Source organism: Hevea brasiliensis, chromosome 6 (genome assembly GCF_030052815.1).
Source record: "Hevea brasiliensis isolate MT/VB/25A 57/8 chromosome 6, ASM3005281v1, whole genome shotgun sequence".
NCBI lineage: Eukaryota > Viridiplantae > Streptophyta > Magnoliopsida > Malpighiales > Euphorbiaceae > Hevea > Hevea brasiliensis.
Genome location: NC_079498.1, coordinates 25,039,295 through 25,065,140, shown reverse-complemented (window position 1 = coordinate 25,065,140; position 25,846 = coordinate 25,039,295). Strand labels below are relative to the sequence as shown.

The 25,846-nt window shown below is 33.2% G+C and overlaps 2 protein-coding genes and 1 non-coding gene across 3 annotated transcripts; 1 reads left to right on the top strand and 2 right to left on the bottom strand.

Annotated features, from left to right (window-relative positions):
- Window positions 1-1,117: 1,117 nt before the first annotated feature.
- On the bottom strand, window positions 1,118-1,224 carry LOC131181049 (small nucleolar RNA R71). Its single transcript, XR_009149676.1, has one exon. It is a non-coding gene; the product is annotated as a small nucleolar RNA R71 (small nucleolar RNA).
- A 6,079-nt stretch (window positions 1,225-7,303) lies between these two features.
- LOC131180615 (proline-rich receptor-like protein kinase PERK2) lies at window positions 7,304-8,152 on the top strand. The gene is made up of 2 exons (XM_058147961.1): window positions 7,304-7,881; window positions 7,954-8,152. The coding sequence occupies exons 1-2, from the start codon at window positions 7,304-7,306 to the stop codon at window positions 8,150-8,152; spliced, it is 777 nt and encodes a 258-aa protein (XP_058003944.1).
- A 5,379-nt stretch (window positions 8,153-13,531) lies between these two features.
- On the bottom strand, window positions 13,532-16,302 carry LOC110652619 (uncharacterized). Its single transcript, XM_021808236.2, has 2 exons — window positions 16,056-16,302; window positions 13,532-15,952 (listed from the first exon to the last, which is right to left on the bottom strand). The coding sequence occupies exons 1-2, from the start codon at window positions 16,066-16,068 to the stop codon at window positions 14,856-14,858; spliced, it is 1,110 nt and encodes a 369-aa protein (XP_021663928.2). The 5' UTR covers window positions 16,069-16,302; the 3' UTR covers window positions 13,532-14,855.
- Between the last annotated feature and the right edge of the window lie 9,544 nt (window positions 16,303-25,846).

Here is a 25,846-nt window from a genome sequence, read left to right as displayed (position 1 = left end):
TGGTTATTTTAGAATACACTTTGATATGCTTGAAAAAGATATTAAAGGGATTTAGAATCAATTTCCTTCAAACTCTATTTTTCCCTAAAAATTGGAATGCCCAAGACAAATCCCAATTAATTTATGCATAAACCTCCAACTCTGGAATCACTTTTACCATAATTAGAATTTCGTTTAAATTACCCAATGTCAATTCGGTTTACTTGCGAGCTAGATTTAGAATGTATTTGTTTGCTCTTTACCCATTTCAATTAGATTAATCAATTTACCTTGCTCATTTACATTTACCTTTTATTCATAAATCATTAGCCCAAATAATCGCTTCATTCATAGTTTAGTAATCAAACGGCAAATCCTCGTGGGAACGATACTTGATTCATCACTTTATTACTTGAGACGACCCGTATACTTGCGGATAAGTCGCCAACAAGTTTTTGGCGCCGTTGCCGGGGATTTGATTTTTGCTTGATATTAAACGATTGTTTGTTTGGTTAATTTGGGCATTTTATTTTATTTTCTTTTTACCATTTTACTTTGAGAATTTGTTTATTTTTGTTTTTCAGGTGCTTTATTTTATGAGAAGGACAAAAAGTGAAGAAATCAATTTATTCTTTGACCTAAATAGAGAAGACAGCAAAAGCTTTAAGAGCAGAATCTAAAAGGAGAAAAGCTGAAATTAAAGCTCAACAACAACAAGAAAGAGCACAAGAGCAAGTACAAGAAGAAATGGCTGACAACAACAACAACAACAATAACAACCGCTCTGTGAAGGATCATGCCTATCCTAACATTGGAGATTTCATGCCAAGTATCACAAGACCAAGGGTAGAAGCTAATAATTTTGAACTGAAACCTGCACTCTGTCAAATGGTACAACAAGCACAATTTGGAGGAAATCCAAGTGAAAGTCCACATGTGCATCTGGCACACTTTCTTGAGATCTGATATGTTGAAGATAAATGGAGTTTCGATGATGCAATTCGACTCAGTTATTTCCTTTTCTCTGAAGGACCGAGCTAGAGAGTGGTTACATTCTTTGCCACCGGGTTCTATCACAACATGGGATGAACTTTCTCAAGCATTTTTGGCTCAATATTTTCCACCAAGCAAGACAGCTAAGCTAAGAAATGAGCTGACTTCCTTTAAACCTAGAGATGATGAGAGCTTGTATGAAGCATGGGAGAGGTACAAGGATTTGCAAAGGAGATGTCCACATCATGGGATTCCTAAGTGGATGCTTGTTCAACACTTTTATAATGGAGTTTCACACTATTAGGAGTACAATTGATGCATCTTCCGGAGGTGACCTTATGGAGAAATCGAAGATGAAGCTTTTTCGCTCTTGATAAAATTGCTTATAACAACTACCAATGGAGTTGTGAGAGGAATGAGATCAAGAAACCAAATGTAGTATGTTCGAGCTTGATGCCATGAATATGATTAATGCTAAGTTTGATGCTTTGACAAAGAAGATGGACAAGTTATGTATGAAAGTAGATTCTTCATAGGAGGTTACGGTAATACACTAGAAATTGAGCTGCAAATGTCAATTGTGCGTGATTTTTACGCACTTAATCAAGATTTTTCAAGTGAGCAAGTGGATTATGTGGGGAACTACAATCAAAGACCGGTGGTAACCCATTTTACGCAACTTATGATCCGGCATGGAGAAACCACCCAAATTTCTCTTGGGGAGGTAGACAAGGGCAAAATCGAATTTTCAAGAACCTTCTGGATATCAACAACATCAGAATTTTCAGCAGAATAGAGGGCCTCCTCCTGGAATTTCTAAACCTCAAAATGCACCTGCTCCACCTCTACCACAACAAGCACAACTAGACAAGACAGCTAGATTGGAGTCTATGATTGAAACTCTACTTGTGAGCCATCAAAGTCAACAAGAAATGATTTCTCAATTAGCATCTAAAGTGGATCAAATGGCAACACACAACAAGATATTAGAGAATCAAATAGCTCAACAAGCTAGCTCTTCAAGTAACAAAGCATTTGGGAAGCTTCCTAGCCAACCAGAAAATTCAAGGGAGCATTGCAAGGCTATTACATTGAGAAGTGGAAAAATATTGGAGAATGAGGATAAAAATATTGAAGAGAAAGTTGAAGAAAAGAAAAGCAGAGAAGGAGATGAACAAACTGAAGTTGAAGTTAGAATTGAAGCTGAGAAAGAAAATTCGGTGGAAGAAAAAGGAAGTAAGGAGAGGGAGAGCAAAGAAGAGGAGCCCAAATATGTTGCACCTAAAGCCTACATGCCACCTTTACCATTCCCACAAAGGTTTCAGAAAGCAAAATTGGATAAACAATTTGGGAAGTTTTTGGAGGTATTGAAGTCTTTGCATGTGACTATTCCTTTCACTGATGCCTTAGCACAAATGCCTTCATATGCCAAATTTTTGAAGGAGATTTTATCTAACAAGAAGAAATTGGAGGAATTTGAGACTGTAGCTCTCACGGAAGAAAGCAGTGCCATTTTGCAAAATAAGCTTCCACCCAAACTGAAAGATCCTGGTAGTTTCTCCATACCATGTCACATTGGGGATATCAGTATAGATAAGGCTTTATGCGATCTTGGAGCCAGTGTTAGTCTGATGCCATTGTCTATCTATGAGAAAATGAAGATTGGAGAAATGAAGCCTACTACCATATCACTGCAGTTAGCAGATAGGTCTATTAAATTTCCAATTGGGATAGTTGAGAATGTTCCTCTGAAAGTTGGGAAATTTTTCATACCAGTGGATTTTGTGGTATTGGAGATGGAGGAGGATGTACACATTCCTATTATTCTTGGTAGACCTTTCCTTGCTACTGCTGGAGCTGTGATTGATGTAAAAAATGGGAGGCTTACATTAGAAGTTGGGGAAGAGAAAGTTGAATTTAATTTGTTTCAAGCAATGAAAAAGAAAGATGATTCAAACTCATGCTTGAGAGTTGATGTGATAGATGAAGAGGTTAGAGAAGTGCTTAAAAAGCAACATCCTAAAGACCCCTTGGAAGCTTGTTTGGTTCATAACATCAAAAAAGGGGATGAGATTGAGGAAGCTGCAGAATATGCTACAATTTTGGAAGGAAATCCACCATTGCCTATGGCTGATATTGAAAAGATTGGGAACTTGAAGCAAGAAACGACTTCATCATCAAAGTTTGAAAAAGGTGAAGCACCTAAGGTAGAGTTGAAACCTCTTCCAACAAATCTCAGGTATGCTTTTCTAGGGCAAAATTCTACATATCCTGTGATTGTTAGTGCTAAATTGACTGATTGTGAGGTTGAAAAATTATTGAGAGTTCTTAGGAAGCATAGAAGGATAATTGGTTATACCATTGATGATATTAAAGGAATACATCCTTCTGTGTGCATGCATAGAATTTTGTTGGAAAATGACCATAAAGCCTCTCGAGAATCACAAAGGAGATTGAATCCAAACATGAAAGAGGTTGTGAAAAAGGAGATCTTGAAATTGCTTGATGCAGGTATTATTTACCCTGTTTCTGACAGCAATTGGGTAAGTCCAGTTCATGTTGTACCTAAGAAAGGGGGCATCACAGTAGTTAAAAATGAAAATGATGAACTAATACCTACAAGAACTGTAACTGGATGGAGAATGTGTATAGATTATAGGAAATTGAATAAGGCAACTAGAAAGGACCATTTTCCATTACCATTTATAGATCAAATGCTTGAGAGACTAGCTCATCATTCTTATTTTTGCTATTTGGATGGCTATTCAGGGTTCTTTCAGATCCCTATTCACCCAGATGATCAGGATAAAACTACCTTCACATGTCCTTATGGTACCTTTGCATATCGAAGGATGCCATTTGGACTATGTAATGCCCCTGCTACATTTCAACGATGTATGATGTCCATATTTTCTGACATGATTGAGGATATTATGGAAGTGTTCATGGATGATTTTTCTGTGTATGGTAAATCTTTTGATGAATGCTTATCTAACTTATCTAAGGTTTTGCAGAGATATGAAGAGTTCAATTTAGTTTTGAATTGGGAAAAGTGCCATTTTATGGTACAAGAAGGAATTGTTTTGGGACATCTTGTGTCAAACAGGGGTATTGAAGTGGATAAATCAAAGGTAGAAGTTATTGAGAAAATGCCACCCCCAACATCTGTGAAGGGAGTGAGGAGTTTCTTGGGGCATCTTTGGATTTTATAGGAGATTCATCAAGGATTTCTCTAAGATTTCTAAACCTCTTACCAATTTATTGAGTAAAGATGTGGAATTTAATTTTGATACTAATTGTGTGAATGCTTTTTGCAGGATAATGGAAGCTTTGATATTTGCTCCTATTATGCAGCCACCGATTGGTCATTACCTTTTGAGTTAATGTGCGATGCTAGTGATTATGCCATTGGGGCTGTTTTGGGACAAAGGAAAGATAAGAAGGTGTATGCAATATACTATGCAAGTAGGACCTTAGATGATGCTCAAATAAATTACTCTACTACAGAGAAAGAGTTTTTGGCGGTAGTATTTGCATGAGACAAATTCAGTCCTATCTTGTGGGGTCTAAGGTAATAGTGTACCAGATCATGCAGCTATCAAGTATCTCCTTCAGAAAAAAGAGGCTACACCTAGATTGATTAGGTGGGTGTTACTCCTTCAAGAGTTTGACTTGGAAATTAAAGATAAGAAAGGAGTAGAAAATGTGGTAGCGGATCATCTGTCTAGATTGAGGCAAGAACAAGGAGACAATGCTGGAAAAGAGCCCCAATAGATGATTATTTTCTGATGAGCAATTGTTAGCAATCATGAATGCAAAAACCCCTTGGTATGCAGATTTTGTGAACTATTTAGTGTGTGGAATCCTTCCACCGATTTAACATGGCGACAAAGAAGAAATTTCTCTTTGATGTGAAGGATTATGATTGGGAAGAACCATTTTTGTTTAAGAAATGTGGAGATGGGCTGATTAGAAGATGTTTAGCTGATGAGGAGATAGGGAATGTTATCAAAGATTGCCATTCTTCACTTTATGGGGGTCATATGAGTGTGACAAAGACTGCAGAAAAGTTCTTCAAGCGAGGTTCTTTTGGCCACACATGTTTAAGGATGTGAGGAAGTTTGTAAATGCATGTGATAGGTGTCAAAGGATGGGTAATATCTCAAAGAGAGATGAAATGCCCTCCAAAATATATTGGAAGTGGAATTATTTGATGTATGGGGCATTGATTTCATGGGACCCTTTCCATCATCCTTGGGACACAAATACATTTTAGTTGGAGTAGATTATGTGAGCAAATGGGTTGAAGCTATACCATCTCCAACTAATGATGTAAGAGTGGTGATTAAATTCCTTAAAAAGTTCATTTTTACAAGATTTGGAACTCCACGTGCCATTATAAGTGATGGAGGTACTCATTTTTGCAACCATCAATTTGAAAGATTATTGCAAAAATATGGTGTGAAGCATAAGGTTGCAACACCCTACCATCCACAAACTAGTGGTCAAGTGGAGATTTCCAATAGAGAGCTGAAAAGAATTCTTGAGAAAACAGTGAATTGTTCGAGGAAAGATTGGTCACTAAAGTTAGATGATGCTCTTTGGGCCTATAGAACAGCCTTTAAAACCCCTATCGGAACTACCCCATTTAGATTGGTTTATGGGAAGGCTTGTCATTTACCTTTGGAGTTGGAGCATAGAGCATATTGGGCCATAAGGACACTGAACTTTGACTTAAAAACTGCAGGAGAAAAAAGAATGCTGCAACTAAATGAACTTGAGGAGCTTAGATTGGATGCTTATGAAAATGCCAAGCTTTACAAGGAAAGAACTAAGAGATGGCATGATAAGCATATTAGGAGGAAAGAATTTCAAGAAGGTGATGTTGTTCTTCTATACAACTCTAGGTTAAGGTTATTTCCAGGAAAATTGAAGTCAAGATGGTCAGGGCCCTACACTGTTATAAAAGTATACCCCTATGGAGCTGTTGAGATAAGCAATGAGACCTCAGGGACTTTCAAAGTTAATGGGCAGAGATTAAAACATTATCTTATTGGAGAACCCACGCAAAAGTTTGTAGAGGTTTCATGGCTTGGTTCTCCAGTCAGGGATACTTAGGAGAATTGGAGTGGAAGGTCAAGCTTAAGACCTTAAACAAGCGCTTCTTGGGAGGCAACCCAAGCGTATCCTTTTATAGTTCATTAATTTTCCATTTCATTTTTATTTCAGTTTTCACCCTCATTAAACTCAAAAGTGACATTTGCTTATCTTTTGTAGGTCATTCATGAAGATTGGGCAAGTTTACACTTGTTGCAAAAGCAAAGAATTAAAGGGAAGCATGTATAAGCAACATTCTGCACTTTATGCGATGCACTGTGAAACAGAACACCTTTAAACTTGTGCTAAATTGCTCAAATTGCAGTCTACTTGATAGCATATGTTTGATTTTGTGTTTTGTGTAAATTCTGTGAAATGCAACTTGAATGAGGATCAATTTTGATATTTAGGACTGATGAGGACTTTATTGAAGTGCAAAAATAATGTTTGTTAAGTTTCACCTTTTAGTGTATATATAATTTTGTAGTCTGATAGGAATTTACATGCTTTTGTTGGAATTCTTTGCTAATTTACGCAATCTGCAGATTTTTGCTCTTATTCATGCTCTTTGTTCATCTTGCTAAAAGGTCAATTTCTACATTTTTACGCAATTCTTGGTTGATTGGAACTTATGCAAATCTTTCTTGAAAATATGCTTTTGGTGTAAGTTTAGAAAGGAGACCATTTCATTTAAATGTTCAAAAAGGATAGTCACAATTGGTGCCTAAAATGAACAGTGATTGCAAAAGTTAAATGAACATGTGCTATGCTTACTAAGTTTATGAGCGAGATGAACTGAAATCCCTAAATTTTATGGTGTTTGTGTGTATTTGGTAATTGCTGAGGGTTACAGTAGCATTCCATAGCTTTTGGACTGATTTTGGTAAGCAAAACCACAATTTTGCCCAAAACCTGCCGAAACTTGCTGATGACATTGCTTGTCAAGCAAAGTCTTAAGCAACTTCTGCTGAACCTTATGCCTAACCCTAAGCATGGCCCAAAATACCACATGTCTACCCCACATTTTAAAAGGGCCAGCATTTCCGCCAATTTTCCAAAAACCTCGCCAACACTCCCGATAAACCTCGTCGACTTCCTTTCCCACGCCATTTTTTCCGGCAAATTTTACAGGAAGTCGAAAGGTTTCCTCCTTTTCATTAAAATGGTCAGAACCAAAATGTGGTCCTCTCACAAACCCAAACTCAGTAGACTTCGACATTCTGCAAAATCTAAAATGGGTACTCCATCCTCATTACCCATAAACCCTAACCCTAGCCCCAGTCCGCCATTACCTCAGTCCCCACCACCACAAACGCCGCCATTACCACAATCACCACCACCTCAGTCACCGCCCCCGCCCCCAAGCCAAATACCACCTCTCATTCCGCCGACTCCCCTCTCGCCGCAATCCGAGCCACCAAATGAAACACCAATTACCGACACCCATTCCCCAGAACCAACGCCTGAACCTACGCCTTCCCAAACAAAAACAAGAGGGAAAACAAAAAGGGCCGCAGGTAGACTCAAAGAAACCCCTGTCGGAAAAAGGAAACGAGTACCCTCTATCCCTTTCGACTTAAACTCTCCACCTCAGTCCTCTGAACCAGTTAGCAAAAGGACTAGGTCTTCCTCGCAAACCCCAGCACCAGCGGTCCAAACACCAGTAACCCAGTCTCCCTTGCATTCTCCAGCACCTGCGTCATCTGCAGATACTATAGAGGAGGTAATTTCTCCATTACCTTGGGCTTTTAGGGATATGGATATGAAAAAGGCCTATGAGAAATTGCTTTCTAAAACTATTTTGGCAAACAAGTATATGGATGAGCAGATTTTGAAAGAATTAGGCATTTATGACTCTGTATTTGCCTATTTGGATGTTATTAGCTGGATTGATTTTGCTAAAATTAGGGAACCAGTGTACAAGGATCTAACCCTCGAATTTTTGAGTTCCCTAAAGTTGAGTTTCAAACCAACAGTGCCTGAACATAAAGATATGATATATTTTCGATGTGCTGGAATTGATAGTGAGTTAGACTTAGGTGCTGTTAATGCCATTTTTTGTTTTCATGATTCGGTGTATTAAAACATTGAGTGGCAGCAATCTGTTTATGACCCTGTTCAATTCTGGTAAGTTATTGCACCTTTTGGAGGTTATTATAGGCAGGACGCAAAAGCCTCTAGGATAGTTGACCATGTATTGAAATACCTCCATAGGTTCATTACTTACACTGTTTTAGGAAGGGGACACGATGTGATATTGTGGGTCTTTGAGGATTTGTTTCTATTGTGGTGCATGAAGGAGAGAAAACAAGTAAGTACTGACCCATTTCATAGCTACTCATTGGCACCAAATTGTCACCAAGCATACTAAAGGTAGTATTGTTTTTGGGGGTATATAAGCGCCATAGCAAAATCATTTAGCTTTGATGCTAGTCTATATAAATTCTTTGCCGGTTTATGGGGAATCATACATAGACAGACACCATGTTCTTGCATATGGATGTTTGTGAGAAAATAGGCCACACATATGCTCACATTCTGACACCACGACACCCGACTCTGAAAACCCCACCACTTTTGCAACTGCAGAACCACAACCAACCTCTACTCCACACTTCTCAGCAGACATGTTATCCATCTTAAAATCCTTGGAATCCAGGATAACAAATTTCACTGTCCAACCATCTGCTCCCTCACCTGATACCACAGAAATTCTTGCTTCCTTGAAAAACTTAGAAATCAAAATTGAAGCCATGGGTCAAGAGCAGGTTAACCAAAAGAAGAAGCTAGAAAAGAAACTTAAAAAGAGATTTTTATCTCTTAAAAAGAAACAGAAGCAACATCAACTTCAAATGCTGGAGCTTTACAACACACTGGCCCAATCCTACAACAATTTATATCATTGGGGCCAAGCCATGTTTCAAGAAATGAAAGACTTAACAGAAAACTTGGAAATCGTCAAGCTTGACCACAATGAACCTCTTTGCGGAACTGCGGCGGACTCGATGCAAAGACAACAAAGGCTTGATAGCAGAACTTGATCGATGAGTGCGGTTTAATTTCTGTTTTAGGTTTATTTTGTAATCTGTTTATTTTAATTTTCAAACTTTGGTCATGGTTGTAATATTTTGGTACTTAGTTTTTATTATTATCTCTGCACTTCTTTCCCTTAGTTTACTTTATTTCATTTTATCTTCTGATATGGACATAAATACTCTGTGAATGTTTCTTAGTTTAATTTTTGATTTAACTGTTCCATTTTATTTCTTTACACTTTTTCATTTTCTTGACCATTATTTTTGCACTTTATCTTTTTCTTCAATCCTAATTTTGTTGATATTGATGAGTTGCACAAACTTTCTTTGAGCCACAATTGTTTCACATCAGTTGGAGGTAACAGCTTCCCTTTTACCATTTATGCTTATGGTATGTTGCCAATGCTTATGCTTTCGCTTTACCCTACGCAACAGGTTAAGCAACATCTTAAGCAGCGTAAACTCATACATTTTGGGATACTTTTTCACATTTTTCTCTCTAAAGCTTCATTGTTAATATCATTTTGAGCTAATTTTGGAATTCTTGAGCTTATATTGATTTAATCCCCAATTGTATAAATTTCAATAATTTAGCAATTCACGCAATTTTGCCCATCTTTGCATTCATTTTAAACATTGAGGACAATGTTTCATTTGAGTTTGGGGGTGAAGGCAAAATTTTTGCAAATTTTTAAAAAAATTTTTCTTTTATTCATTTATTGCATTTCATTCATCCATATATAGATAATCCATACACTTATACATATACCACACACATGTCTATACTTATATACATGCATTTGCATATAGTTTTCATATAGATTACACTTAGTTTTAATTTGATTTATGCATTCATTTTAGGATCATGCATATAAAAAAAATAATTTTTTTACCTTGTCCTTAGAGGATTGAGAGTTGCTTTGAAGAGCAATTAAGCTTACTTTTAGAAGGGTTTGATGGATTGAAAGTTCTAGATAGGTGCAAAGCTATTAGATTCTTGCTTTAGTTTATATCTTCTTAGCCAAGGGCCACCCAATCAATTGCATTGACTTTGAGTGCTTAGAGAAAACTCTAAGGTGAGAAGTAGCTAATTGATGTCTCACCAATCCTAGAACAATCTTCCTAAACCTTTCAAGGCGAAATCATAACATGCACTTGAAAAAGAAATGATTTAGGCATTCTTTGAATTTTAAACCCATATTTTAGCCTTAGCCAACCTCACTTCAAAATTTCCTTTGAAACCAATTTGAGCCTACATTTATCCCTCTTATTCCTTTGGAACCCACATCAATGCCTAGCCATAAACCCAAACACTTACCTACCCTCCATGAGAATAATTCTTTGATTGATAGATACACATTAAAAAAAAAAGAAAAAAATATATATATATATATATAACAATTAGTTGGGAGAAGTGACTAAAATAAAAAGGCTAGCAAATTCAATTATGGTATGTAAAGTAATTCACCACCCAAATACACAAAGAAATGAGTTTGGGGGTGAATTGAAAGGGACAATTGTAATTCAAAGTCAATATCATTTATGTAGTCCCTCTAAAAGCTTCAAAATTAAATGCTAGCATTGGTGAATAGTTGTAAAGTTCCTTCTCCCAAATTGATTCATCTAAAAAAAATTGTGTATCTTGATCTTTTAATAATTTGATTATTCTCATATTTTGTTACCTTTATCCTTTCCTTGTTAGCCACATTATCACCCCCTTAGCCCCATTATAACCCTTGAAAGTCCTTTTGATCTTTTGATGGTGTTTTTGTTACATTAGTGGAGATTGGAATAGGAGAATTGCCTATGGGATTGTGATATCGTTAATCCATTCATTTACTTCCATCATTATTTGAGATACTTTAGCTTATGAATTACCCTGTAGTCTATTTAGGCACGATTATTCTTTGTGATTGATTGGTTTGGGCTTGATGATACGGATAATTGACCCAAGGCTAAGCGGTGATAACTTTGGTAAGGATTAAATTCTTGGCACCTTGAAAGTGGGTATATGGTGTGTTGGTGGCTAAAGGTAAGCTTAAGAGTTTGGATAAGTAATTTTCATAAATTTAAGGTAAGGTACCCCAAATTGCATTAATTGTTTTTAATTTGCTTGAGGACAAGCAAAGGTTTGAGTTTGGGGGAATTTGTTACACTCATTTCATATAGACATTTTAGGGTAGTTTTGCATTCATTTTGCCCTTATATTTTAGTATATTTTATGTTTTTAGCTTTATTTTAGCTCATTTGTTAAATTTAAATACTTTATATTTGATTTTCCTAATTTTGTTGTTTTTAATAGGATTTTGTGGCAAATCAAGGATCAATGAGTGCATTAGGGAGTGATTTGAAGAAATTTGGAATCCTTTAACCATAGAGGAAAGTTGAAGAAATCAAGCCTTGAAAGAGCAAACCAGCCGAAATTTGCTTGAGACCTTGCTTAAGGTCATGCTCAGGGTAAAGCGGCAATGCTTAAGGTGCAACACAAGTCAAGCATGAGCAGAAAAGTCCATTTTACTATAAATCTGCCGAGATTTCTGAAGGTCCGCAACCTTAAGCGACGGTCATGCGACTGAGGCTAAATTTGCTAAGAAGGCTGCTTAGGGTTAAGCCTAACCCTAAGCGAGAATGCAAGCGTGAAAGTCTTCTTGACTTGGATAATTTTACACCTCATTTCCTATCCACTCCTTAGCTGTTATTTACTTTTAGGGCAGCTTTTTGGGACCATATAAATTCATCATTTCCTTATTTTTGCCATAAGAGGAAGGGAGGAAAAACAAAAAGGAAAGAAAATTTAATAGAGAGAAAGAGAGAAGACGCCATTCTCTCTTGGAAGAAGGAGCTGCTGCACGAGTTTGGAGCTCCAGAAACCAGAGACCTTGGTTCTTCCACCTGGGTTTTCCCATTTCAGTCCTTTTATCATGTTTTTCTTTATTCTTCCATCTATATTTCTTGTAAATACCATTATGAGTGAGTAATTCCTTTAGATTTCAGAGTTGGGAAATATGTTTTAGATTAATTTGTGGATTTGGACTGGGTATTTCCTTATTTTACATGAATATGAGTTTTGATTCCTTCCTTGTGTGCTTGATTTACTTGCCTAATGTTGGTACCCATTGGGTATTGTGTTAATCTTTGATTGAAGGACCGAAAGGTGAAAGTCATTGATAGTTAATCAAGGATTGGAACTTAAAATCACCTAGATTTAGAAATAAACTAGGACTTTAAGAGGAATTAATTATTGGTTACAAAACTTAATGGGTTTTAAAGTAATCAAATACATACGAAAGTAGGTTTGGTTATTTTAGAATACACTTTGATATGCTTGAAAAAGATATTAAAGGGATTTAGAATCAATTTCCTTCAAACTCTATTTTTCCCTAAAAATTGGAATGCCCAAGACAAATCCCAATTAATTTATGCATAAACCCCCAACTCTGGAATCACTTTTACCATAATTAGACTTTCGTTTAAATTACCCATTGTCAATTTCAGTTTAATTGCGAGCTAGATTTAGAATTTATTTGTTTGCTCTTTACCCATTTCAATTAGATTAATCAATTTACCTTGCTCATTTACATTTACCTTTTATTCATAAATCATTAGCCCAAATAATCGCTTCATTCATAGTTTAGTAATCAAACGGCAAATCCTCGTGGGAACGATACTTGATTCATCACTTTATTACTTGAGACGACCCGTATACTTGCGGATAAGTCGCCAACAATGTCAATCTATCAAGTGTTGGAAAACAAATAATCCACTCTTGTTCCCTCTTGACATGATGAATTTCTCAATTGCATTATCTGCAATGAGATTAGCAGTCTCTACTATCTCATTCCAATGCAACAAGTAATCACTCAGTCCTTCTGAGGCTTCCACATCCTGTAGCACTGCATACATCATCCTCAATTCCTTTTCCATGAATTCCACTTGCTCTTCAACTCCACTTAAAAGATCCGCCTCTTGACTGACAAGCTCATTTAGTTTTGATAAAATAGACTCTACTATTATTTCAATGGCCATTTCTCTCTTCTCTATTTTTTTTTTCTCTTCCTTTTAGGCAGTTGTCAGAGTAGAATAAAAAGAAGATCCAAGAAAGAACAAGTTCAGGTCGTCTAGTAGAGAATGTAAGGCAGGCTAAAGAAAACAGCTTGGGAATAGAACTACCTCTCTTCTTCTGGTGTTGGTGTGGATGCTGCTATTTCATTAATGAATATTGTTCATTTTGTTGATAGACTTTGATTGGTTAGTCAATAAAATATATTTTTAAAGAAAATTGTTTTAAATGACTTTAGTGGCCTTGCATTTTTATTTCCTTTTGGTCAGCAGTACGTGGGTTTGAAAATGAACGTTTGCACGTGCGTTTGAAAATACCAAAAATGAGTTGTTAATCACATTCATAAATTTTCATCGATGAACCTGGATGAAATATAATTGGATTTTTATTATGATCCTTACAGATCATAGTTACTCTGAAAATAACAAAATGAATTACAGGTTATGCTAAAGCCACTGACGCACTTGTTCAACCTGTTATGAGATCCCCTAAAAGATATCACAAAGCTACTCTTAAACAACTGCTTTTTTTTACTGCACCCACATATTTATTTGCAGAGAAACAATGATAACCAATAGTTTTGAACAACAAATCAAGTCGTTTATTTCTCCCAATATCATCTAGCTATCTTAAGTCACAACCAGTTTAACCCTTTCATGGCTTTCTGTAATCTGAAATTTTTCACTGATGCCCAGATGGGTCATCAGAAGCCAGACATGGGTAAGCAGCTCTCCACCTTCTCTAAGCTGCTTAGCATGGTAATTAAATCTACATTGATTTGCAGCATATGAAAGCATCTCTATCCACACATGACTTATCATCTCCCACTTCTCATATGGCCATGTTTCCTCCATCTTCAAGGACTGCAAAGACTTGGCAAGCCTGCAAGCGTCAAACTAGACTGACTTGCTTCTGTCACCTTTCACTTCAGATGGTTTGATCTTAGTGTTAACTTTGATTAATGTGGTGCAGGCTTTCACTCTAAGTTTTTTAGTCTGATCTAGATCACCTTCCATAAAGAATTTTCTTTCTTGGAAAAATTCAATGGCCTCAGCGCAGGTGTCTTGAAATCTGATCTTGCCAATTCCACTTGGCAACATGAAAGGGCAATTGATTAGAAGATGCAGCATATAGTCTGCTAATGCTTTGCTTACTTTACATTCTGGCCTTTCAACTATAACTTGCTTCTTCTCTACATCATAGTAGTAGCAGAGATCTGTGGCAATATGCCATAGAAGAATGCTCTGATCAAATTCCAACTCCACACTCCACCCAATTTCATCAAAACATCTCCTTTCTTGAAGTACTTGATCTCCCCTTTGAGCACATAATCGCTTACAATATTCCATGATATCTGATGCCTGCTTACAACCCTGAATGAAATCTGATGCTTGCTTTGATTTTCTCCACAGATGGTTAAATATAAACATCTTTAGATCATTTTGTATGACCTGTAAATTTGAATGTTGATAGCTCTGCAACATATCAATGCAGAACTTGTACACTTTACTGCATTTAGCTGGCCTTTTAATCAGGCAAAAACTTATTAAATTGTATCCTGCCAAGGAATTAGACCATTTCTCATTCGTAGGCACCAAATGAAATCGTTGAAGCCATGACTGAAACCAAGAGATGCCTTGGTAAGTGAGATCAACGAGCGAATTCATGTGTCTACTCAACCAAAGCATTGTCTAATCAGAGAAAAGCAGAGTGATTGTTGTATACAATTCTAAGACTATAGCTCCAACCATTAACAAGTAAGTAATAATCATGTCAGCAGGTGAATTAGATTGCTTATCAACAACCAAGAATGCTACAAATATAAAACTGGTGAAGGATAAATTGAAGAAACGAAGAAAGCTGCCTGTGTAGGTATAAATCACAATTGCCTTGGTATAGAGAGTATCAAACATAAACCCGAGTTCATATCCAATCACATCGAAAGCTTCTTCCCAGGTCCTGCCTTGGAAGAAGGATTGACTATTTTTTCGATCCAGGTACCTAAGAATGAGATCTGCAAACAAAGGCTTGAAATTGACAAAGAAATGATGGGCAGTATTCAATATGGTTGCATTAGGAATGTTACTGTTCTTTGGTGCATTTGGAACAAACTCCACTTCTGCAGGAGCTTCAATTAGTGGCTCGACAGAAACCTCATAACCCTCTGCCTGTTTTGAGCTGTGCTCATCCATAAATTTGGCGTAGTTCGGACCAGGATCCGGATCACGAAGCATGGAGTCCCTGAACTGTTCACTACTTACAGACCACAAAATCCAAGTCCTCTCCCCATACTTGATTACTCCTACAAAGAGAACTAGGATTGCTAGAACATTAAGTGGGGTGCCTATCCAGGATCTGCGAATGATTTGACATGCCAAGTAGAGCTGGACAGCTAAACCAAGTGAATGCCTTAGCCACAGTTCATTGTCTTCCAAAGACAATGCAGTGATTGTGTCTGGACCACCCAGATGGAGAAGAAGAAAGGGTGCCCAAAATGCCATCATCACAGAGCTTATATCTATTGTACAATCTGAGTAGCTTCTGGAAATGACACTAAGTGAAACAGTAGCAGCCCAGTCTGCAGACATGTAAGCAAGCCAAAGCAATATTTTGATCCATTTTCTGACTATGTATTTTCTTCGGTTGCCAAACAGAATGAGGACTACTTGACTGAGAAGGCTGAGTAGAATCGTTGCACGTAACTCCAAGTCACTCCATGCTATCTTCCTAATAAAGGGAAAGATCTCAAGCAACATCCATGGCTGGATAAAATTCAGTCTGCCAAGAACTGAAAAAAGAGAAAAAAAAAAAATGAAAAGCTTGAGAAGATATATATTTGTTTAACTAAACTATAAAAAAATAAGGGAGAGGTATTGAATTTGTAAGCTTACCTTTGAATACCATGGCTGCACTGGCCCAATTTAAGACAAGGATTTGATAATAAGTATATAAATTGGGAGGAGAATAGTTCTTTTTGTTTTGCTTTTAACTTTCTTTCTTTTGCCTAGTAATATGAAGTGTTCATATTCATGGAAGCGAGTACAGGAGGTCAAGGTTTATGCATTGCATAATTTGTCAGAGAAAAGGAGGGGAGAGACTGGAACTTGAGTTTTTCCGAAATTGAGAGCTCTTTGAAGTGATTTTAAAATTAAATATTTTAATGACTATAATTTATAAAGATGATAATAAAAATAATATAAATATCCAAAGATTATTATTAATTTTAAAAATTGTTAAATAAACTGTAACACCCCTATTTGCATGGCTTGGTATATTTTACTGTTCTGGTGATCGGTGTCGGTTCGGATAATTAAGGGGATTAAAACCACATCTAAAACACCTAGATAAGCCTTGAATGAAAATAAATAGTGACTACCTGATAGGTAAGTATAAATAAAAAAAAAACAGAACATAAAAGGTTTAATGAGCCGAGAGTTACAGCGATGGGTGACCTTTCCGGAAAGTGACTTCGAGGTCAGTCTAAACCCTAATTTCAAACCAAAAATTGTGACGCCGCGGTCCTAAGAACTATTGCGAACACAGATGAAAAGAGAAAATGATAGAAGAGAATTGTTAAGCAGGTCAAATAATTAGGTCAGAAATCCGAAAGAAATATTGAATTACTTATAAATCGGATCAGACCGGCGAGGGGCAAATTGATCAATTCACTCCTAGAAGTGACTCATGACCTAACTGTCCAATAAAATCGGAGAAACAAAAATTTTAAAATCGAGAATTAAATTAAAGAACTAATGAAAAATTAAGGGAAATAGAAAAAAGAAAAGAAAAAGGTTTATTGCATCATGTGGATGACATCATTTGTGATGTCAAAAATTAATTTTATTGTCCCACCATAATTGACCAAGTTAACAATACATAATAAGACATAAAATAACCAAAAAAATGAAAAAAAATTATTCACTTCTTCCTCACAAAATCGGCAGCCCATTGCTCTCTCTCTCCACCATTGCTCCACATCCATTAAAGCTTATGTCAAGCTTGTAAACTCCCACTCAACCTTACTTTGCCCTCAAATTGTTCCACTAAAACTTGTTAACTTCACTTGAGGAGACATTTGAAGAAGAAAAGAAAAGGAAAAAGGGAGTGAAGTGAAGAATTGAAGTTCAAAGTAAAGGTAAGCAATTGAAATTGAAAATTTTGGTTTAATTACTTGTGTTTTTAGCTCAAGTAACCTAGAAATCAACTTAAAAAATCAAAAGAAAATAAATATGGGGGATTAATATGGAATTCGACAAGCCTATGGGAGATTAGAAATTGAATGAGATTGATGCAATTGAATGGTTGTTTAGGTTGATTTATGTATGTAGACCATGGATATATACTTTAATTTCACTAGATTTTAAATTTGTGTAATTAGGGTTCTTGAACATTTTGAAAATTGAGAAAAATTTGGAGAATTGATCAATTGATGCAATTGACCTTAATTGAGTTGAGAAATGGTCAATTGGGACCATTTCTGATGTGTGTGAATTGGTAGAATGAGATTTCAATTCGGATTGGTTAGGGTTCATATTCTGGCAGCTTGACCTAAGCCCCTTTCAGGGACCAAAACTGAAAATTTATCAATCCAATTAGTGTAAGGCTAATTGAGAATGAAAACAGACACATAATGGCATATTTTTCATTTAGGAATCATGCCCAGAAAATGACTATAACATAGTGAACAATTAGGTCAAACCCGGGTGTAGTGCACTGCCACTGTACCAAAATGACTAAATGAACAGGCCATAACTTGAGCTATACAGGTCCAAATGACCTGATTTTTGTGGCATTGGAAAGGTATGACATAGCACTACAACTTTCATGAAGAACACCAACCCAAATTCTGTCCATAACCCAGTCATTTTACTACCCAAAGTTAATGGTCCAAAACTGCCAGAACTAAATTAGGTGCCTAGAAATCTAGATTAGACCAATCCAGCCAGCCATGTTCAAATAGCCATATATTGGGCTACAAAATTTCAAATGGAGTGATTTAAAAGGGAATTAAAGATAAGACAATAAGGAACAACTTTGATGAAGAACACTTAGCCAAATTCCTACAGCAACTTAACCAATGGAACAGTGCAAAACAGGAAATCAAATATGAAAATTTGCAATTGGGCCTAGGAGACCTAAAATTTGAAGAAACAATCAAAATTAACAAATTAAGCAACCAAAATGTAGTATGTGAGTGAAATTGAAATTCTCATACCTATTAAGCATGAGAAAGTCAATAATTTGACTTGAATAGTGCCATGAATAGTAACCCCAAAATACAAATTTTAAATAACGTTAGTTTAAGCATATTAGGACTAGAATTGAGTATACATAAATTTAATTATTGGATTTATTTTTCTCCCTCTTTGGCTTACCAGTTGAGGTTCGAGATCGGATGAGTACTCATCAGCTTACCAGTTAAGGTCGAGATCGTTTATTTTATATATATATATATATATATATATATTAAAAATAATAATAATATCTATCATATATATTTTGCGCAATCCCCTATTCAAGTTGTGCAAAACAAAGGAACAGATTGGGTTTATCTTGCAGATGGCACTGGCCAATAAAACATAGTGCCTTCAAGTAGGGATCAAGCTATTATAGTTCCAAACTCAATCATAGTGTGAAATTAAAAATTATTGACTATTTTTTCTTTATCTGCGGAGTCTCAGTTAGGGAAAACCTTGGAACCTTACAATCAAGACATTATTGTAAGATAGCCTTGTAGATTTCTTGCTGTCTTACTACATTAACTTAAATTACAATAAGATTGAACAAACAAAAGAACTTGAAATGGAAATAAAACAAATCAGCAATGCAGTAGCATTATTCTAACTGTTTTAAACTTAGTGAAACATACCTCACTAGTTTTCATCTCTTGTGAAGAGGAAGAAGCTTTTTTTTTTTTTTTTCATCTTATATAACATCCTTTTAATCACATGCTGCCTTTAGCTAGCTCTAAGCATTGACTCGCTTAAAGATCCTTAGAGATAGATGCCTTTTGGGTACTCGGTTCAACATCATTTTTACCAGCTTCTCATTTCCTTTGCTCAGGAATATGTCCCACTAGTATCCTCATTGCTAGAGGCAATGAAAGGAGGATGACACTGCTTATCATTAAAATGATAATTTCGTCTTAACTTGGGTCTGTGATGCTAGGCGTCTTTTGTTTTATCAAGTTTCAAATGGCGTTGCTTCAAGAACAAGAAAGTGAAGAATCATGCGAGTGCCACGTAGACAGTAGTTCTCTCATTTGCTTGCTCTCTCTCGCATGATAATACGCTCTTGCTGACTGTGTAAATTTGTGTTTAAGCGTAATGATTTTTTAAATTCAATGTTCAATGGGTTACGAAATTAATTCAGGTCTGCAATAGGCAAAATTCAAATAGTTCAGGTGTGTGATGATATTTTTGACCTAAATTTTTATGATCTACCCATATATATATGTTCACTTACTAGGATTCACACACGTATACATGTTCACTCATAATTAGATTATCATTTTGTATAAAATATCTTACATGAAAAATATTTAAATATAAAATTTAAGTCAATGGATTATAATCAAATAAAATTTTAGCGACGATATTGTAATGTATTATTACTTTCTCAAACTCAATTTAGCCCCTTTAACTATAATTGTGATAAATAATTAACAGACAAAAAAAAGTTTTGACTATGATCATGAAAAGCCTAAAAGTTTTGAACTTTTTCTTCCAATGAGCCTATTATAAATACTTTAATTTTTAAAAGCTTGTTAACTCCATTTTTAGAAAAATTTTGGTACGCACCAATGTATATGTACACTTATCTAATAGAAATTTAAAAAATCATAATTTTAAATATGCCTTTTCATGATTTCTTATTAATATCTGTTAAACTTTGTTAATTTAATCATTTAAAGTTAACATTTAACCCCCTAAAAACATAATAAATATTAAAAAGATTAAAAATTAATATATCCTTTTATTAGTATCCAAACAATATTAATAAGAGATTAAAAGATATAAAGATAATAATTATCGATTATTAACTTTGTACCCAAAGTTAAATAATTTTTTGTTATAATTAAAAAATCAAATTAAACATATTAAATTCAGTTTTTCAAATAATTTTTCAACTCAAACGATAAATATCGATTATTTAGTTGGATTTGTTTAGTTGTATTGAACTAACACAACCAATTGATATTTCTGTCCCTTTAACCCATTGCCATTTTAGCATCGGTATAAAAGGAAGACCTTTCACTTTCTGTTTGATCATTGATGTGTTCTGGTTAACACTAGTAAGTGCAGTAATCATTTCCAAGTAATATAATGAAGAAAAAAAGTATCGTCCTATAAAAATAAAAGAAAATAATTAAATTAATTAAAAAAACTTCTTATGATAAAAATGTTAGGTTTAGATTTCACATTCATTTATGTATGACAATCAATCCAATGCGAGTTTTATATCATGAGATGGTAAGATTCAATATGGCCAATTGTCCTTTTCAGGTAGAATATTTATGCAAATTAATGGTCCCTCTCTAGGCAGCAAGTGAACTGGTGAACGCAAGATTATAAAATGGAGCGCTACAATATAAATAATTATCTAATTATTATAATTAATAAAAATTTATAAATTACACTTTCATCAAACAATAATCAATATTTATTTTTTATAAATTATATATTTTATTAATTTTAAATAATCATGAAAAATTTAATAAAAAAGTTTATAAATCGTGTCAACATTCATTTCAATTATTTTTTTACCCGTCAATTAGTGGATTAATTTTTAAAAACTTTTATTTAGAGTTTGGAGCGAGAAATTAAAGCGTCATAGAAAAATTAAATTAAATTTTAAGAGTTTAAGTGTGTATAGAAATATTTTTAAACTAATTAATGTTTAAAATAATGTTTTATAATTATTATAATAAATAGTAATTAATAAAAATTTTGGCTCTATAGAGATAAAATAAATAGAGAGAATTTTTATACTACAAAAAATAAGATTTCTTTTTTACTTTAATATTTAAGTTATTTTCATGATTGGTGGTAAAACTAATAATTCTAAATATTAAATTTGATAAGTTATTATTTTTAAGTTTGAAAGAAAATTTTAGAGAGAAATTTAATAACTTAAATATTTATAAAAAATTACTAAAATTTTATATCAATATTTAAACAAATAATAAGAAGAGGACAAAAAAAATTCAGGGTGCTAGGGCCCCCTCACCTACAATGTGAACCTGTCCCTGATAGGAATCTCTTGCAGTTAATTTGTCCTATTCAATCAATAATTAAATGGACCATATACTATTTCTAGGGTTTTTATTCAAATAGCCTAGTTTTGATGTGATATGTAATATTCTTTTTAAAAATTAATTATGAATTAAATATTGATATGCCCCAGATAGAAATCTCTTATAGTTAATTTGTCCTATTCAATTAAGAATTAAATGAATCATATACTATTTCTAGGGTCCTTATTCAAGTAGCCTAATCTTGATGTGATATGTAATATCCTCATTAATTAATTAACATAAATAAAGCATTAAAACCAAATATTATAAACCTCGTGAATATAAAAATCATTACATTGAAATTAAAATATCAATACATAGGTTCAGGATTCATCATTCCCTATAAAAAGGGTCTATTTCATCCTAGAGATGGTAGAATATGACAAAAAAAGAAAATACATCATGAAAACTTAAACAACAGTAATAAAGATCAAACTCTAGTTGTAGATACATTTTCAAGTTTCAATCTATAGAAATCTTCTCTCTCTTGCTCTAAATTGTGTGACCAGGAACCTCTCCTTTGGCTCCCATCATAGACTCCCCAAAGAAGAAAATATATAATGAAAGCTTAAAACAACAATAATAAAGATAAAACTCTAGTTGTAGGTGGATCTTCAATCTTCAATCTGTAGAAATATTCTCTCTCTTGCTCTAAATTGTATGGCTAAGGACCTCTCCTTCAACTCCCATCATAAACTCCCCATCACATTTTTCCTTTTTTTTCCTTTTAAAATAGGGTAATCTATGCCCTATTCAGACTTCTTTTAGCCTTAGGAGACTCTTCTCTAAATAAAAAATAAAACCCAATTAAATTAGCAATTAAAATTTGTATAGCTCATTGCACATGACTATACTTGTGTCTGCACCACGACCTTACCAGTAGTCGAGCTCTTGAACAGATTTTGATCCAAAAAATATGATTATAAATCTAGCAGATTTGCATTCTCTTTCCATGAGTGATAAGTTATAATAAAATTTATCAGCTTATAAGTGATATATTAGCATTTTTTTTCTTAATGACTTAAAAATATGTAAACACTTTGTATAGAATTCAAACTCCAGTGACTTTAAATTTTAGGATTGCCATACAACCGCATTATTTTTATATTTTTTAATATTTACTATTGAATTATGGGAGAATTTTTATTTAATATTTATTTCATTTTGTTGTTTTTAATTTTGTTTTGATGCTTGTTTTTTCAATATTATTTATTGAACTTTCATTACTGAATTTATTTAATATTTACATCATTTAAATATTTTAATAAAAAAATTTAATTATATATAAAGAAATCATCAATTTTTTTGTAAAACACATTTTATTAGTTGTTTTAAAAATTGACACTTCTGTAACAAGAATTTAAAAATTGCAGTACATATCTTAATCCAAAAACAAAATTAAAAAGAAATCAACAATATTATTTTTAAATTTAATGATACAAACCGTACAACACTAGAATTATGCAACTAATTTCACCATATATTAAGACATAATTTTATAAATATTTATAAAATAATTGTAATTAATTATCATATCTATTATTAATAAAATAAAATTTTAAAAATATGCATTCCATTTTGCCTATCTGAAAACGGGAGAGCATAACCATGTATGGTGTTCTTTTCTCAGTCAAAGAAAAGAATGAAAAGTAGAGATGAAATAGAAGAAAGAAAAAGGATAGAAGAGAAAGGAATAGTCAGAGAAGGGAAGAAATATAGGAGAGAGAGAATTTTTTTTCTTTTATAAAGAGAAAAATTAAAAAAATAGAGATTTAAATTTGATATCTGCCAAGTAAATGATTTGTTACTAGAATATAGCCCGGTAAAACTTCAAACGATTTAGCTATTTTGACCAACGAAGTTAGAGTTCAATATCATGAAGCTCAATAATATCAGCAGTTCTCTCTCTCCAAAAGCCACTTGAACTATTAGCCATTTTAAGGCTAAAGCCCAACATTATGGAAAGCAAAGAGATATAAAAATTACAGATTATATTACGAGGCTTGATATCATCTTTGGTGCAACGTATTTCTTTTTTCCTTATTTATTTGATGAAAATTTTGAGATTATTGTCTTGAATCGAGAATTATTTATCTTCTGAGTCATTTTTCAATTTTGAAAAATTAAAAATTTTCATAATATTATCCTTTTTAGAACTTGTTATCTATGTGACCTATGAAAAATATTAAATCATCGAATATTAATAAAAGAATAGGATGAATTATCAAGCTTTGTTAATAAACGATCATTAAAGATTCAAAGTCTTTGATCAAAGAAATCAACAATCCATGCTATAATTTAAATTGTCAAATAATCTATTTATATATGGCAAAAAAAAAAAAGGGAGAGAATAAAACCCCAACAAAGGGGAGAATAGGACTTTAATATTGGAAAGAAAAATCTTTAGATCTATTCTTAATGGATATAAATATGAGTAGAAAAACTCATATACATAAATAGAATTGAGAATTTATTGAAAAAAAATAATATAATAAAATAAAATAATTGATATATGGATAGCCATAAGTGGAAAATTTACCTGTGACCATTCAAGGAAAAGATCTGAAAGAAAAAAGCAAAAAATAACTTATCCTAGTTTAACTTTTTTAAAAATATTTGTATATATTAATTTATGAATTATCAAAGGTAAATCATATATTAAATTAAAGTTTATTGTATAGAAAATGAAATTTAGTAACTTCATGATCTAAAACAATTTTAATTAAGAGAATAAAATTATTTGAAGTTTAATAAATTAATGTTTATAGTTATTTATGATGCCAGTAATAATTTTTAAATAATGATATTTAAATTTCAATTAACTCATACTTTATGATTTTTTTATAATTAATTATTATAAATTATTACAAAGATCAATCAACTAATATTATTTTAAGCAAGGATCAACACACTAATATTAGAAACTGCAAAAATAGAAAATCTTAATAATGGTTTTTTTTAAAGAGATGAAAAAAAATTTTTCATTAGTTAGATCTAACCTATTATATTTTTATATAGATGAAGTTAATAACTCATTAAAAAATAATATAAAGAATTTAGAATATTCAATATTGTTAATAAAGTACATAAATTAGTCAATAAGCAAGCACGCTTCATCCTTTGACTCTATAATCTTTTTATGAACCCATCAAATAACCTTCAAATTTTGATCTTTTATTGAATGAAAGATTTATACCTCGTACAACATATAATAACTCCATTAAAAGAGGAAAAAAAAATCACAAAAACTCAAAATCTATCAATAAAAATAAATATGAAGATTTATTCACTTAAAATCTATCATTAATGATAAATCTGAAAAGATATATCCAAAAACTATTCCAAACATATACACATATGGGATTTATGAGAAGGGGAAAAAAAAAGAAAGAGAAAGGATTGCCAAACATGAAAACACTCACCTGTCCAAAGAGGAAATCAAAGAAAACGAAAAGATAAAAAGAACGTGAGGGAAAAAAAAAAATTCTAGAGAGAAAACATAGCCCTCTTTCTAGAACATTTTGTGAAAAATGTTCTTAAAAATAAATTACATGTTTACTTTTTTTATTTGACTTTGATTAAACTCGAATTTGAAGCTTAATAAATCCGAAGATATTTTAACACTATTAAACTAAAGTTCATTAGTATCACATATTTATTCATGATTTTACTAAAATAATGAAAATTTAATTTGATCATGTAGCCACAATAATTAAATTTCTTGCCCAAACAAATTTGCTATAAAATTTTTATTGGGGATAAAATAGCAAAAAAAAAAATATGTAAATGCAAAGAAAAAAAGTGAATAAGTGAGCTAATCATATGATTCACACAATATTGATTGTCAATAAAATGATTTTTTTTTCTTTTTTTTTTTATTTTATCATTGAAATTTTTATTAAAAGTAAAAATAATAAAGGGGCAAACTTATGAGTTTTTTTCTTTTTCCCCTTGTTGCTTTGACATGAATGCTACTTTTATTCATGAAAATTGATCATTTAACAAATAAGCAAAATATAACAGACTGATAAAGAACCTTCTTTCCTGTCTTCTTAATGATTATCTACAACTCTCTTGCTTTCTTGAGGCTTTGAAAAAGCTGCAGTATCCAATCACACATAAACTCTTTTATACAAATTAAGATGAGTTAATGGAATGAGAGTGGGAACAATCTCAAATAAGAAAAAAAAAATTCTAATTTTTAGCACTCAGTGAGATAGCTCAGTAGGCCAACAGTTTACCTAGATTTTTTTGATATGGCGCTTAGATTATTGTGTAAGGAGTTGAAGTTATCTCTGTCATCCATTTAAATTTTTGACATTTGATCTATGTTTCTTAGATTATTGCATAAAGAGTTCAAGTTATCTCTGTCAACCATTTAAATTT

Coding starts and splice junctions, on each gene's coding strand:
- LOC131180615 (XM_058147961.1), top strand. CDS start 7,304: ATGGGTACTCCATCCTCATTACCCATAAACCCTAACCCTAGCCCCAGT. Junction 7,882..7,953: donor AAAACTATTTTGGCAAACAA/GTATATGGATGA, acceptor GGATGTTATTAG/CTGGATTGATTTTGCTAAAA.